This window comes from Myzus persicae, unplaced genomic scaffold, assembly GCF_001856785.1.
Source record: "Myzus persicae strain clone G006 unplaced genomic scaffold, MPER_G0061.0, whole genome shotgun sequence".
NCBI classification, from domain to species: Eukaryota; Metazoa; Arthropoda; class Insecta; order Hemiptera; family Aphididae; genus Myzus; species Myzus persicae.
The window spans coordinates 14,767-32,111 of record NW_019100644.1 but is presented as its reverse complement, the minus strand read 5'-3'; the positions used below and the strand labels follow the sequence as shown (position 1 = coordinate 32,111).

Genomic DNA, 17,345 nt, shown 5'->3' with positions numbered 1-17,345 from the left:
TAGATAAATATGGAAATAATAATAATAATAGTATGTACAAAAGAGTACAAATGAAGACATATAAAATATTTAGTTTTATAAAATGATAATTATTTATATTTAATTTTTTTATTTAGTTTTTTTAAATTTAATTGTAAATACTCGTGGTAAGATGATAGAGTTATTATAAAAATTACATACTATTGCTATGTACTGACGTCCCGCCATATACGCATATATTTAAAGGCTTAATAGCGAGGGGGACATAATATAAGATTATTCACATTAGGAAGTTGTCGACCTCGGAGATTTCAGAACAACGACGCAATAAGAAACCGGGTGCGTAGTTCTGAGAATCCGACTACCGAAAGTGCGTTGCGGAAAAATAAATAAAAAGAGTTAAAACGCGAAACAACTATAAAAATGTCAAATATAACAATATCTAATCTCTCAACCGACACGACCGGGCAACCGTTTTCTGAAAACCCACGCCCACGTGTAATTAGTAAACGGGGTTAGCGCTATCTCATCGCTAGGAGAAGAGTGGAGAGTAGGCCTATAAAACAGGGACCCATCCATCCGATATTCAGACGTGATTTACCAGAGCCAGTAAGAGCACCTTCACGCCAGTCGACTCTCTGACAAATTTCAGTGTACCAAAAATATTCTATCAGTTTTACATGTCAAAATAAAGTCTATGTTCATAATATTCTACAATTGACTTAGAATTATTTACACCTCGCATCTCTTGTCTTATACACCACGATCTGTGGGCTGGACCACTACACTATAATTTGTTATTATACATGTTACCTACAATTTTGTATTTTAATTTATAACTAAAAAAAATAAAAGATAAAAAACAAAATATAGATTAAAATTACAGTTCACATAACAACCATTTTACAATTAGGTTAAATTTTATTTGATACCCAGATTTTTTGTTTATATTAAAGTAAAACTTTTTTTTTAAGATTTGTTTTCTTTGCATTAAAATTAGATGGACCTAAATAGTCCAGAAAATGTTTTTCAAAATGTTTTTTTGTATAGTCACTTTGATATCATACGCTCTTTTTTCACGTTCATTGATTTGTGTAAATCTATTATTTTTAGAAACATATAATATGGCAAATTGATTATACAACAACCTGACCGGTAAAAAACTTAGTTCCTTGTAGTTTGAAACAAAGGAACCAGTTTTAGGAACCATTTAAGTATATTCTGATAACTATGTTTTTTTGTGTAATTATAGACCTTAATGTAATTTTCAGAACAACATCCCCAAACTATTAAACCGTATTGGAAAATAGATTTATGTATCGCATTATATACAGTGCACACTGCACATGGTTTCTTTGGATTATAGTTTGTTTAATTTATACATTTTGAAAATGATAGATCTTACTATCTTAGGCGCATAACTATATCTGAAACAATATGTATTTTCCAGCCTAAGTTACAATAAAAAAATTATGCTTTAATGGCGCAGATGGTGTTTGTGATCGTTTTTTTTTAATTTCTTGCTCTTCAAACAAATTTGAGCATCCGCCTATTCCGCGTTTGGCGATTCCACTTTGTGTAACAGATACATTTTCTCTAAATTTTGCTAATGGCATTTTGTTGCCGATGATTTTTTGTACATAATCCATGAATTTACGACTGTCATATCTAGTAAGTGATAAAATATTTTTATGTACCATTTTTTTGTTCTCATTATTATTCTGTACCGCCCTATCAATGAATCCATCAGATCAACACCTCCCATGTGCTTATTATATACTTCGATAATTTTTGGCCTTTCAATTTCTATATTTTGTTTTTGTTTTTTATCGTATCGACGTACTTTGGTTGGTTCGAGGGCGCCAATAAAAGTGGAGGTGATATTTACAATTTTATTGTCTTTCCACGATACTGTTGTAATTGGCACACCATAAACTACTGTAAAACATTCGTCAAATGTTTCTCGAGGTCTTTTTAGCATCTCTTTCTCAGGTATAAGCGCTATATCAGGAAATTTATTCCTTCTAAACGTCCCTACTGTGTGTATTCCTAATTTTTCTAAATACACCATAACCGGAATTGACGTGTAATAATTGTCAAAGTAAAGTTTATGGTTTTCATTTCTCGGTATTACTCTTGAAACTCTTACTTCGACATTACCTGTTGCACCTAGGTCTGGTTCAAACATTTTCTGACGTTCTACAGAATTGTTTTCGTTACCCTTGTAAATTTCAAAATTGTAGGCGTAACCTTTCACTCCACAGTCCACAGAGAAAGAGAACAAATAATTTATATCCCCATTTATGTGGTTTAAGGGGTAAATATTGTTTCATATACGAACGCGCCTTTGTTGGGCACAACTGTTCGTCCAGTGCTAGACATTCATCAAAAGGCACAGAAGAAAATTTAGCTTTTAGTAACTCAATAATCTGACGGATTTTGAACAACCTATCACGGTCTTCATGATTTGGAGGGAGATCTAAATAATTATTGTTAAAATGTAGAAATCTTTTTATTCCTTCGAAGTTATTTACGATCATATAGTTTTTTATATTGATATTTCCTAAATTGTCTGACCAAAATAACCTTGAGTTTGGAACATGTTGAACGGACATAATAATAATTATTTCAAGAAACTTTTGTAATTCTTATTTTGAAAGAGTAATCGGCTTTGAAGGGCCCACTTGCGCGCTGTAAAGTTCTGTCTGTTCAACTATTATAGATAATAGTGCATTCGTCGAAAAAATAATTTAAAAAATCTTTAGATGTTTCTAAATTTTTTAGGTTAATTGTCATTGGTAATTCAGTGTTAAATTTTATAAAAGATTCATTTTGTGAAAAATTACCTTTTATCCATTTGGTTGAATAATCCTTTTTTTAAGACGTAAAGTTGGAGTTTTTTGCTTATTTTTAGCAGAATTTTTATCCCTGCGAGCAGTGGCGGCTACAGTAAATTTACCATATGTATCCAAATTACTAAAATCTGTGGACACCCACCCACCAACCTTTCCTTACACACATAAATATAAATGTATTATTATACACCTACATTTGTTTAGGTAAAATGTTTTATTTGAATGTTAGAATATTTCAGATCATTCAAGTTTGATGTTAAAAAAAAATTAAAAATATCATTAAACATTAAACAATTTATATACTCACCTATATTCTATAACACTTTTTAAAAGCTTAAAATTATAATGGTATTTAATATTTATAGACACATATGAAAGTATACTCACATTAGAATAATTATCAATGAAAAAGGTCAACACCACTAAAATTAAATTACAAAAAATATAATTTTCAATATTTTGTTTTAATTTATGTAATAAATAGGTACAAAATAAAATAATAAATATGATAGTTAATACTAAATAGCCAAATAGGTGTAAACTTCAAGCATTAAATTCATTTATAAGGTTCCCATGAGATGCAAATTTGTTAATGATAGTATTGGTGTCACATTTTATGTCTTGTTCACAATATACCATCATCAATGATTCAAGTCGCTCTTGTGTCATAGTTGTTCTCAATCTGTTTTTCACAATTTTTAATTTGGAAAATTGTCTTTCTGTTGAAGCACTAGAAAGCGGTAAAGTCAATGCAATGCGAAGTGCATTGTTTAGAGTAGGAAATACTTCAATTAGACCTCCAGCTACAAATACGTCATAAACAGTTGAAATACTTGATAAATTATTTTTTTCTTTTGAATTTTCATCTTCAATATTTTCAAAGTCTTCACTATCACAGTCATCTTGGCTATCATAACTTTCAAGATTGTTTTCATGGAATGTTTTTGGAAGATTTGAAGTCAATTCAAAGTTCAAATATACTTTAGAAAAATGAAAGTATTCTTTAATAAGTTCATGTTGATTTATAAAAGAATTATAAATCTTTGCAAAATTATAAAATGCATCAGTAGGTAATTTACTTGTACTATTAAAAACTTCTTTTAATCGTTTTCTACTAAACAGAGAAAGGTCTTTATAGACTTCCAGAGATTCTTTAGAAAAATAAGAGCCAAATGATTGGTCTATTATATCTAAACCATAGAAAAATGAATTTACTTTTATGTTATGCAATGGATCTTGAATTGAGTCGTCTTGAGATGTTTCACCTGGCATTAATTTTTTTCTCCTAATGCGAGATTCTTTTAATTTAGTAAAACAAAATTCCGAAGAAGATTCAAAATATTCCATTTCTTTAACAATGTCCATAAAAACTGTATCGCAACGAAGTTTTCAAATAGATTCACGAGTTTCTTCAATGCAATTCACAGCTGCTAACAAGTCTAAATCAGATTTTTGTAAAATTTGATTTACTGGAGCAAGAATACTAAATATTTTTTTGAAACAATGAGCAATCAACAAAAATCGCTCGGATAAAAGATAGTCACTTAGACACCCTGCAAGATGTCCAATTTTTTTATCATCGGGACCTTCTTTGGATTGTATTTCATCAAGGGCCGCTACAACAGCTTCGAATGTGTCTAATACTGTAACAAGAGCAACAGAGAAAGACATCCAAGCTTGTAGCAGCTCTTTTCAGCCGACGCATTTGTTGTTTAGGATAAAGTTGTTTATAATGTCTTTCATAACATTCTACTCTACACTTTCCTGCAGTAAGAAATGTAAAAACTGATTCCAAATTTCCAAAAACATCCATTGCATCTTTGCAACACCCAACTATATAATACCAAGTTTAAGCGATGTGCATGACACCATACATACAAGGCAGATGAATTTACTTTTTGGACGTGGCTTCGTAGACCTTCAAATTGTCCTCTCATATTTGGAGCTCCATCGTAGGATTGACCGATTAGATCATTTTTCCAGTCTAAATTTTTCTCTGAACATACTAGTTGAAATAGAGAAAATAACTCACGTCCACTAGTATTTGAGGACTCTTTAACTGCTATAAGACGCTCTGAAATAATTGAAGTTTTATTATGAACATAACGAATGACGAATGCAACTTGTTCCTTCCTGGATGCATCAAAAGTGCTATCAATAAATAAACTGAAAAATCTGGCATACTTGACATCTGTTTGAATTACTGTCAAGATACTTTCTGCTACAGAATCAATCAGCTGATTTTGCCTAAGTTTAGAAATAAAACTAACATGGGATTTTTTACTCGAATTTTGCAATTTAGAGGTATAAGCTGCCATACATGGTGATCTTTTTGAAAATAAGTCAACAAGTGATAAGAAATTACCTCTATTTCTATCCTTCCAACCTTCTCTATGTCCTCTAAAAGCAAGGCCATTAGAAGCCAAAAAAATAGTTATATCAATGAGATCTTTGACTACTTCTTTGTTAAAAGCAACTTCTTTTTTTTTGTTCTTGAATTGCAGGTATCAAAGGTAAAGAAATACTTTTTATCTTAAGTTTTAATGTTGCTTCAATATGCGCATCAGTACATTCATGATTAACTATACTGGAAATTGCTCTTGACCATGCTTGAAAACCATCTAATGTCCATGCTTTTTTAGTATTTCGCCCAATTAATATACATGGGTGACAAAAGATTTTGTTTTCTATTATTGAGTAACTTAACCACTGACGTTTGACTGGAGCACAACCCGGTACATCTTTCCAGTACCATGATGCATGGAATGACCGACCAGAATTATCTTTTGGAAATTCACAATTTACCAAATCATCCTCAGTGGGCTGAAAGGGTCCTTTTTTTATAAGATATTCAATAAATTCATGTGAAAATGGCCTTGAGCGACAAAAGCTGACTGGATCATTGGAAATGTGTCCATAATCATTAACAGTTTTATTTTTAGTATTTTCATCATTAAACAAATCTATAATAAACAAATAAACAAGGTCAAATAAAATAAGAAATAAACATACTTCAATATGTAAAATTACCATAGCACAAATTATGATAATAATAGTTATTTTATTTGAATACAAAATTATAATAACTAGAGATAGAAAAATAGAAGTTTGATTGTTTGTAAACTTTTGTATGTATGTATTTTTATTTTACTATACACACATTCCACACACATGAGAAATATTGAGAATATGTATTATACTATTATAGTTCTTTTAAAAAATGTAAATATTTGTTATAATACCTTCAGTTTCAGTACTGAATGGTGTCATACTATCTTGTCTCAAGTATGTGGTTTGATCCTCGCTAGATATATTTGTCTCATTATTAGACGCATAATCAATGGACACAGGCTCTGTAAATATAACATAAATGTAATTAAATTATTTAAATTTTAAAATTTAACTAGTTTTGATCACTATACAATACACTCAATACAAGTAATTTATAATAAAATTAGTAAGTTAAAAGTTTTACCTTCTATCATTGTAACATCAGTGTTCAACACTTTTTCGCTAATAATATTGACATTACATCCACTGGTTGTTTCTAAAAAATATTCACCAAAACCATAATAAAATGTTGTAAAAGTACCTGTATCAGTTTTTAAAAGTATGCTTATGTACCTACTGTAAATACAAAATGCAAATTTAAAATACTAAATAAATATAAGCATTACCATTTATTTTAGCATTGTTAATATTTGTTTCAACTTCATTGGTAGTATGATCTTCATAACAATCTTTTTACAAACAAAAATAAAAAATAAATAAATAAATTATAATATTAGATTATTATTAATTTATTACATAATTATAAATAAATATTAGGTATTAGATATTATTATCTTACAACTAAAATTAATAATATTTTAGGAGATCCACCATGTCACCATAGATAAAAGATAAACTCGGCCGTTTCCTTGTAATTAACACCATAATTGAAGATGTGGGTCGTGGGTGCAACAACCAGACATTTCCATATTATGAAAATGTTCAGGAGAGAAATAATATTTTAAAATATTTCTAAAAATTGCATTATACTTTTGTCTATTATTGCAAGACCCTGATTATATTTTAAAAGTAATTATTTTTTTCTTAAAATATTATTTTTGTTCTACGTAATTTTTCCAAATTTTTCGAAAATAGTTTAAAAATAGATAATTTGGATTAACAACCAGCTGTCACCTGACTACCCGAGTGGCCCTGTGTTATACTATCATAAATCATGATATTGTTCCGCAGAGTTCTTTAATAGACTAATAGTATATTTAATATTAGAATCATTCTAAATTCTAATAGAACGCATCGCTAGGACTATTTCCCCAGCTGCCCAGCGTCAGTCAGTGCATGTTGCATGTTTCATGCCTATTGCCTGCATTACTGCAACCAGCGTTAATTAGAGCAATAGACCAAGATAATTATGTACATACTATTTGCCATTTACACTATATTATAATAAAATACCTATAATATGTCAAGCAGTCAACCACCAGTGTTGTAAAGTATTTGAGTAAAAGTATTTGAGTAAATGTATTTAAATACTTTTATCGTATTTAGAATACTTTTTAAATACTTTTTGGTTTAAGTATTTGAAAAGTATTTTTAATACTTTCTTAGACGTATTTGTATTTGAAAATCAAATACTTTTATACAAATACTTATGAAAATTCAAACACGAATTATTCGTCAATTGTCAGTTTGTCACATTTATTTTTATTTTTTTTTTAAATTGTTATAGTAGGTACATACTATATTATAATATTTTTTCGTTCATAAATGTTGAGAACCCCTGTTCCCTATTTCTGTTGTCTGGTTCGTTCACAAATATCATTCTATCTCTCTCCCGTAGTTACTTGATAGTAGATATTATCTTGAGTATATTATCATTTCTCTCGTAATACGTGGTAATACTGAAGATATATCTATAAATAGTTTGGGACGTTTGGGTTAAACCAAGTTTTCGATCGAAGAGATTATTCTGTGTGTAATTTAGTGTATACGATTCATCATTATGTTTATAGCCTATCGGTCTATTCTGTGATTATTATTTGTAAATACAAAATATCATTTTTGATAATATACATTATTTCTAATATCCAATCGGCAATCACTTAATCACTGTATTAGTTCGATACGCCCACAGATGGAGATGTATACGCCATACACGCATATACGCGGTATATATACCTAATTCTTTTTACCTGTTGTAGCTCTGCTCAGTGCTCATTAATAAACATTTTTTTTGAAGTGTAATAAGTGAGATTGTTACGTTGAATACTACTAAAATATAAGTTGATAATTCCACGTTTTTATTTATTAAAATATTATATTCCGTGATGTCGTTGCAACCCGAGGAGAACGAAGTCGGGCAAACACAGATTGACGGTGTAGTGACGAAGGAGGCTGCAATTATTAAATTACCGTGGGACGCTTACAACAAACATTTTCGAATTGTAAAATTAATAGATGAACAAATGTCGTATTCTAAATACTATGTTAAATGTTTACACTGTATTGGACCAAAAACATTATGTGCTGACACTAGATCAACTTCGAATCTTAGGAAACATTTGGCTGTAAGTACCTACTACTTATACTCGGTAAAAATATTTAACGCTCCTTTGATTAAAATAATGTTATAAATTATAATTATACTTTGGATAATAATTTCTTACATAGTAAATAATTATATACACAATTCTACTGGATACCATCATTTTCACTGTTTTGTAGAGTCAACACAAAACAGCACTTGATGAAATAACCAAAGAATCCTCTTGTGTAGAATCGTGTAAAAAACTTAAATTAATGCACGGAGATACAAGTCAATTAACATTGAAGGAAAGTCTTTTTAAAAAAAGTTGTCCCACAATAGGCACTATACTGAAGAGAAATAGTAACAAAATAACACAATGTAAGTATTATACTATTATTATTACTTATGTCTTATTTATTACTTATTTTCTTATTTATTACTTATTTTCTTATTTATTTGCTTTATAATATCTTTGAATACTGAATGTGATTGTAATTTAAAATTATTATAATTTCATTTCCCTTGACTATTATTGGTAGTAAATTGACTATTCAATTTTAAATTGAAATAATAATTTCACTCTATTAGAGCGAAAAAGTTTATTTTGGGAATTGCAAAAATGTTTATTCAAAGGTTTATAAATAAAAATACTAATAAATAATTGGTACTTATTTTTCTAGCTAACTTGGACACAATGATTCAAAAATTGATAATAAATCAATGTTTGCCATTTTCATTGGTAGAGTCTGATGATTTTAAGTTGTTAGTGCAAGAAGGATACCCTAATCTAAAAGTAATAAGTCGTCCTACATTGATGAAACGACTTGATAGCAATACAATCGAAATTTTAAAAAATATGAAAAAAAATATGAGTCTTGTTAATCATATAACTACAACAGCTGATTGTTGGTCTATATTTAAGAGGTAAATAATTATTAATTATTAGGTAGTAATTAATAATAAGCCTTAATCGGCTTAATCTATTTACAATTTGTGTTCATTGTTACTTTTCTAAGTATAACTGGTATTTGATATTTGTTATTCATACCTACCAAATTATGTTTAACTGTAATATTTAATTAATATTCAAATAATATGACTAAATTAATTAATTTATTAAAATTTCTGATAATTTATTTTCAGATCCTATATTGGCATTACTGGTCATTGGATTAATGACTCTTTGGTAAGAGTATCTTGTCTATTAGCAATTAAACGGCTAGAAGGAAAACACACATATGACATATTAGCTAAAACAATGGAAGCTGTTTACTCAGAATTTGATATTAACAGTAAAATTTCCCATACAACAACTGACAATGGGTCAAATTTTGTGAAAAGTTTCAAGTGAGTAATCTATGTATATATTTATAAATCTATTTTTACATGTATTTTGCTTCATTTTAGGGTTTACAGTAAGAAAGATTATTCTTCGACAGAATCCAATTTGAATACATTTGTGAATGAAGTTTTAGAAATGTCTGATGAGGAAGAAAATATTGTAGATGGCTATAATAACAGTGGTGAGGTAGATGATTTATCAGAAGGAGTAGCCATACTACCAATTATTGATGTTTTGCTCTTGGGTGAAAATAATACTGAAAATAGTGAATTTGAATATTTATACAGTTTACCAAAACACCATCGCTTTGCTGCACATACCCTCAACTTAGTAGCTACAAAAGTAAATTTTAATTGATTTATTAAATAAATATTAATTATTTATAATTTAATATCTATTACATTATTTCATAGGATTCCGAAACTGCATTACGCTGTTACCAATATAAAAAACAAAGTCGATCAACTTTTGCAAAAATTAATGATATTTTCAATAAACAGAACCGTTCTACCCAAATTGCCGATATAATAAAAAATTCTCTAGGCGTATATCTCAAAACACCAAATGCCACTCGATGGAATTCGCTATATGACAGTATGAAATTTTTACTTAACTGTTACAAGTCAAGTATTTCTAAATTTAATACTATGTGTGACGAAATTAAAGTTTTAAGAATTAAAAAGAACGATTCTGATTTTATCGAAGAGTACTGTACAGCTATGGAGCCTCTAGCTATTTCTCTTGATATCCTTCAGGTATGGTTCATAATGTTGAGAAAATTATGTAATTTAAAAATTAATAATTCAAACTGTAAAAACAAATTTATCACCAAATATTATCATTTTCTCTGCATTATAATATAATTGTCCCCCAATATTCAATTAACATATAATTTTTTTTTTAGGGTGAACATAACATGTACTTTGGATATTTATTGCCCACTATAACGGAGTTAATGTTAAAATTGGAAAAACTCAAAAATAGTCACATGCAATATTGTCAGCTTTTAATAACTTCTCTTCATGAAGGAGTTAATGAAAGATTTGGAGAACTTTTAAATGATGAATTCCTCATAATTGCAGCGACATCACATCCATTTTTTAAAACAGCGTGGATAGCTAATGAATATAGGAAAAATACTGCAATCACTCTTTTGCGAGACGCTGTTATGTTGGCTCATGTAAATAAGCCAACAGGTGTATGTTTAAACAGTCCCATAAGTGAACATGATGTTGATAGTGACAGTGATGACAATGCTAGTACATCATTCTTTTCTTGGACACAAACAAAACCTGAAAACATTGCAGTCGACGTAGAATTGGGTGATTTCTTAAAGAGAAGTACAACAAAGAAATTGGAAACTCTTAATTTGACTCCTACATTAAAGAAAGTGTTTATAAAGTACAATACTCCACTTCCATCTAGTGCTCCAGTTGAGCGTGTATTTAGTGTTGGTGGAGCTGTTTTGTCAAAAAAAAGGGGGAAAATGAGCGACGAACATTTTGAAAAAACTATGTTATTGAAATGTAATAAAATGTTTTGGGAATGATATTTTTTTTTGTAAAGTTTTTTATGATTGTAATATTTCATTTACAGATGTGAGCCGTTTCACTAATAACTAGCCAACTAGGTATACTTAACTACCTAATAATAAAGAATTGATATTATACTATAACAAGTTTTATTTATTTTAATTTTTCAGTGTACATTTAAGATAATGGTACAGATATTTCTAATAATATTAACTTGGCAAACTGACTAGTAGAAAAGTAAAATATAAAAAGTATTTGAAAAGTATTTAAATACATTCTAAGTATTTGTATTTGTATCTTAAATACTTTTTCATAAAAGTATTTGAAATGTATTTTAAATACTTTCTGAATGGATGTATTTGTATTTGTATTTAAATACAATTTAAAAAGTATCTTTTACAAGACTGTCAACCACCTACCCACCCACCCGGACCCACCCCAAAATCATGTGTATCCGTCGATACACTTGAGGTATAGGATAGCCTCCACTGCCTGCGAGCAATTCGTGTACTTTGAACACGAATGGTAGTTTCAGTTATTGGTTCAAAATTTACATTTGGCAACGACTTTGGTGATGTTACAGTTGGAACATGTGCAGGAGAACAGGGAGTTGACTGATTGGATACATCTTCGTTTTCTACTAAAAAATATTCCGGGAGTGTAAAAACAAAATTTTCTTCTTCCCTAACCTTTCACAAGGAGTTTCAGTTTCCTATGAAAATTAGTATTGAAAAAGTTTTTTGAGCTATCGAGGTTCCAGTTATTGCGACTCGACTGTATAAATTTCCTCTCAGGCCAGATGAAATTACATATGCGGCTTAGTATAATGTTTGTACACTATAGTACTGACGAACTTTTAATTGACCGTAAGTCGATACAGAACAAGTTTTGGGGTACACCTTTTAAGCTTTTATTGTTATAAACTGATTTTGATATGGGTCTCCATTTTTGTTTTTTATGGCTGCGATTATCATCAAATGAGTGTTAAAACTTTAAAAGCATTGTATACTATAGAGTCGACTCGTGTACTCGTAATATGTACCTATATAGTATAAATATGGGTATACAAGCTATACAAGGACGACGCTATAAAATGTGGGGCCCCGTGCAAAACAGTTTAAACAAAATAATATTTTGTTGAATTATAAAACAATAATATGATAGAATATTATAAAAAAAATTTTTTTGTTTGAATTGATAACCGGTGATAGATTCTACTTTCGAATGTATATACTATATTGTACAATTTATAATCAATAATTATACTGACGTTAATTATGTAATACAATTATGATTAATCTTAGAACTAAGATTGTACTGTGGTTGTATTATTTAAGTATTTTAAATGCTACACCTAGTTATGGATTCATAGAGTGACTGAAAGTAACTTTTAGTCAAAGTTTGATGCCCTAAAAAATGTAAATAGAAAAAAATAAACATTACTATAAAACTAATAGACCCGATCCTTCACTTATTCACTCATAATCTAAAAATAAATTAGGCAAGTGGCTTTGTAAAAGACCTATACGTAAAAGCACTGTTGTTAATGGATATTGTAAAAAAAGTTTATAGTAAATCCACAGTAATTTTTTATGATGGTTTAAACTTTCCAAATTTCACATACTTATAAAAAATATTTTTCCAGCATCACTGATAATTTAAGAGTAATATTATTGTTTGCGCTGTGCTTGATCAGTGCTTCATTATTATTATTTAATTAACGTATTATTATTACTATTATTATTATTTTACTTAAAATCATCGGCGATTGCATTATTGGGGTTTCGTGCATTCTGTCACAGAACACGGCACCGGCAGCGTAAAGTTGGGACAGAACACGCATTGAAAATTTAAAATGTCCGTAGACTGCTCAAAACAAGTCAAAATATTTTGAAAATTGTATCAAGAATTTGAATTGATAAATTAATAAATATATAGTGTGAATTTCAAATATCTAGAATTCAAGAGTTATTCGTTTTTGAATTACTATAAAATAAGAAAATCACCTTATGAGAAATTGAGTGAGTACCTACTACCTACCTATCGAATGTTGTAAGAATTGCGGCGTCAAAACATTTTTATTTAACTTTCCGAAAGAAAATTTTTTTTAGTCAAAGGTAGATAAACTCATAAGGACCTTATTAAATTTTAAAACCTTAAAAATAAAAATAAAAATGTAAATTAATTCCTAAATCAAAATAATTAGAACATTTTCGTGATTTCTATGAATTTAGTAGAAATTCTTAATTCAAACTCTCATAAAACAAAATGGTTGTGGATTTAGGCTAAACTTTTTTAAATTCTCACTGACATTAATTTAAAATGAAATTTTTAATTTTTAATAGTAATACGTTTCCAAGTTTTTAAAGTTTTATTGTACATCCCGTGGTTACGATGGATCCAGTGATTAAATACCCATAGAATACAATAATGAAATGGTACATTTAAATTTGTATTTTGTTTAATATTAAATACCTATATGTTATATCAATCAAACCCTTATTTTTCTGTCAACTAATATTCATTTTGTATTGTATTGTATAATTGATTGTTAAATAGCTATAGGTTTATATTACATTAATTAATTAATTAAACTTAATTTTCTATAATTTACTATTTTTATATAAAAAAGTAAAATAATATCCTTATTCTTATTTGTATTATTTTGATAGGTACTATCTATTGTATTATTTATTGTCAAGCCATTATTGCATTAAAAATTACAATGATGTACTTAAGCCCTCGTGGGATAAATATAGGTAGGTATATTATATTATATTCTTATTGTTATTTTTATTATACTACTATTAATATATTTATCTCAAACTATCAAAATATTAACATTTTCATTTTACCAGATTTATTTATTTATTTATTCCACATTTTATTTTCATTTTACTTCACAAACAGTTAAACACTCAAAACTTAAACAAGCAAATATAATAAATAAACAAACATAAGCGATTAAATACAATAGAAAGGGAAAAATTAATATGTACTGTGTTACATTTTAGCTGTGCAGATGGAATAAAAATTAAATTAATATTTAATTGTTATGTGTAAGAAATAATTATTATAAGTTATACAGCTTAAAATTACAACATAAGTGATAAATAATGGGTTAAAATAAGGGGAAACAAATAAAATACATTTTTATTGTCCTCTACCATGAGTCAATTTTTTTTGTTAACCATTAAGTGTGAAAAAGTCCATAATGTTATATTTGATATATTGATTTAATTTATCATTAATATTCAAAATATTATTGGGCTTGTAAAAACTAAAAAGAATGAAAATATTTAAATTTTCTTCTATCATAAAATGAAAGATAATTTTTAAATTTCTTGGTTACTAATAATGTTTACAGAGACCAAAAAATGTTTATAAAAAGAATTTAAAAAAACCAAAAAAATAGAAAAAATGTATTGCCCAACGCATAACACAATGTACTTTTGAATTAATATGTGCAGCCCTGAAGTTTTAATCGGTCAATGTGCGGCCATTTACTTGAGCTGATAACCGAAGGAGGTTTTTCTAACACAACGTAATGTCTCTTTTATGTAATAACAAACCACTGATGTTCGATTAATGCTACAGCCGATGTCGAAGAAGCATTTACTGGGTCGCTGACTTATTTAGTCACGAACTTCAGCCGGAGGTGAACACAATATACCTAAATTGATTAGTTATTTTACATACTGCGTCTCGTAAACCCTCTATAGATTGAAGCAATTTCTGTAAAAATAAACTAAATACGATAGTTATCATCTGTAAAAAATAAGACCAAAAAGATATGAAAGTAAATTGTTTCCCTTCACTTTTACCACCACAAATTGAATATATACGTACTTATCACTGAATTCACTATATGAAATATAAATTATAATAACTAGTTGTTAATGTGATATTTTTTAAATGGATCTACTATAAAATAATAGATTCATAATAAGTATAGGGCTCGGAAGTTGTAGGAATTGCATATTGATATTGTTCTGTATGATCTAAATTTATAGCAGACCTAGCTAGAAATTTGAAATATACAATTGCGAGTTAAAAAATTGGAAATTGAAAATGCATAATATTTTGCATATTTTGCCAATTTTAGCTAAAAAGTGCATATTTCATTGATTTTATACACATATTATGCATATTCCATATTTCATATTTTTCTAAAAAAATTGATTTTTTTCTTTCTTAACCTGTATATTTCAACTAATATTGAATATAAAACTCAAAATTACCAACGAAGGTATATATTGTCATCGCCATAGTCAATTATGGAGTTAATAACAGTGATGTACTGATGTGATACGCATTTAGTCTATTTTGTAATTTTTTCGTGCGTATTTGATGCATATTTTACCATTTTTAGCTCCTACAACTTCTGAGCCCTAATAATAAGATAAGTGAAAACTGTGTGTTTTCTTTTTTACAAACAATACACAATCTGTATTATAATATGATACAATAAGAATATAGAATAAAAGTAAAAAATATGACAGGTTGATATTATTTTGATGAAATAAGGAGCCACCGATTGATGACACTTTCTATTATAATAAAACTATACCAATAATATTACTAATAATATTGAGAACAGCATACGATAATTTGAACCTTTGAAATTAAATTTCTAACTGAAACTCATTCAGATACGATTTTGCAAATAGATACAGTGGGAAGGGGTAATGAAAAAAATAAAACAAAAAGATTAAATTATAAATAATCTTAATACAATTTAGCAATGTGGAATATATAAATTCAAATTATTCGTTGAAATATTTAGAGTTTGATAAGAGCTTACGCTGCCAAGCTACAACTAATATGGGCAATTCACTACATATTTATAAAATTTGTTATGCATATACTTATAAATGCCCATGAGTGTCATTTTGTAGGGGGTGAGGGGGACAATGCTTGATCGCAGCACACGTTAGTGACTGCGGTTAACTGCCGCTCCACACCAGGCCACGTTTTAAGCTTATAATTATTATAACCATATTATATATTTGTTTAAAATGTATGTTGAAGTTCAAATTAGAAACTTCCTTTTTTATTTGTTGGCTGAGGAAGATATATTTTTATAAGGTCATAATTATTACCTTATTTTGTTTAATGCCCTGGGACTTATAATTTAAACGACACAGAGGTTAGGTTAGGTTAACCTTACCATATCCTCGGTTATCGATCTGCATCGAGGGACCTGATCGTCCATTGCTGTTGCTGTCAGGTCATATTGCCATCTTACCACATTGTGTCTACTCGTGATCAGTGGCCAATTATAAAATTATCATTGTGTATTGCAACATACGTGTACGAGTACACTGAAAAAAAAACCACGATCATATTGACAAAAAACTATGTTGGGTTGACAATAATCTTGTTGATATACAGCTAATAAGATTATTTTCAACCCAACAAGTATAAAATTGTTAATAAGACAATAATACTAATAATATAGCATTGTATTATTGACAAATATATTATTAAACTGATTGTTGAAACTGTTAATTAGATTTATTTTTCATCATTACATCGACAATTATCTTATCAGCGTAATAATAAATATTACTAATTTTTCCATTTTCCATTGTTAAATGAAATATATCAGCATTGTATTATTGACAAATATATTGTTAAATTGATACTTGAAATTATTAATTAAATATAATTTATCAGCACTAAATTGACAATTATCTTATCAACATTACCAAGTTGGCAAGGCCGTATCCAGAATTTTAATAAAAATACGTACTTCTGCCTACTGTAAACGAAAGAACTTATTTAATTTCGAACTATAAATATAGAATTTTCCGTAAATGATATTCGTATTATATTCATAGTCATTACTCATTTGTATTTATCCCAGAAGAGGAGAATTAAAAATATGAAAATAAACATAAAATTCACTTACTATATCGTCGGTTAAAAGGCTATTTGCTGTAAGCGACATATTTGTTGTAAGCGACACTAGGTACCCAGCGTTGTAGACGACGTTCTATCGGAGCCATAGATAGTTTTCATGCAGTGTTATCATTATTTTATAACGTGTTATCAATGATCAAACTTTATGCTGTAAGCGACAGGTATGAAAAAAGTGC

The 17,345-nt window shown here is 28.5% G+C and overlaps 2 protein-coding genes across 2 annotated transcripts; both read right to left on the bottom strand.

Annotated features, from left to right (window-relative positions):
* Nucleotides 1-1,430: 1,430 nt before the first annotated feature.
* Nucleotides 1,431-2,581, bottom strand: LOC111038568 (piggyBac transposable element-derived protein 3-like). The gene is made up of 4 exons (XM_022321725.1): nt 2,557-2,581; nt 2,321-2,458; nt 1,707-2,235; nt 1,431-1,647 (listed from the first exon to the last, which is right to left on the bottom strand). The coding sequence occupies exons 1-4, from the start codon at nt 2,579-2,581 to the stop codon at nt 1,431-1,433; spliced, it is 909 nt and encodes a 302-aa protein (XP_022177417.1).
* A 1,642-nt stretch (nt 2,582-4,223) lies between these two features.
* Nucleotides 4,224-6,319, bottom strand: LOC111038565 (zinc finger MYM-type protein 1-like). The gene is made up of 5 exons (XM_022321711.1): nt 6,310-6,319; nt 6,077-6,187; nt 5,418-5,668; nt 4,621-5,326; nt 4,224-4,522 (listed from the first exon to the last, which is right to left on the bottom strand). Exons 1-5 carry the CDS (start codon nt 6,317-6,319, stop codon nt 4,224-4,226), a joined length of 1,377 nt encoding a protein of 458 aa, XP_022177403.1.
* Between the last annotated feature and the right edge of the window lie 11,026 nt (nt 6,320-17,345).

Bases quoted from the DNA above. Each gene is read 5' to 3' on its own strand.
- LOC111038568 (XM_022321725.1), bottom strand. From the start codon at position 2,581: ATGTTCCAAACTCAAGGTTATTTTG. The intron at 2,236-2,320 runs GTTCGTATATGA...TGGACTGTGGAG, and splicing joins GTTGTGCCCAACAAAGGCGC to TGAAAGGTTACGCCTACAAT. The intron at 1,648-1,706 runs GTACAGAATAAT...ATCACTTACTAG, and splicing joins ATGGATTCATTGATAGGGCG to ATATGACAGTCGTAAATTCA.
- LOC111038565 (XM_022321711.1), bottom strand. The intron at 5,669-6,076 runs GTATTATAACAA...TTATAAAAAAAG, and splicing joins ATTCAGTACTGAAACTGAAG to GACCCTTTCAGCCCACTGAG. The intron at 4,523-4,620 runs GTTTTTACATTT...TCGGCTGAAAAG, and splicing joins TTTTTGGAAATTTGGAATCA to AGCTGCTACAAGCTTGGATG.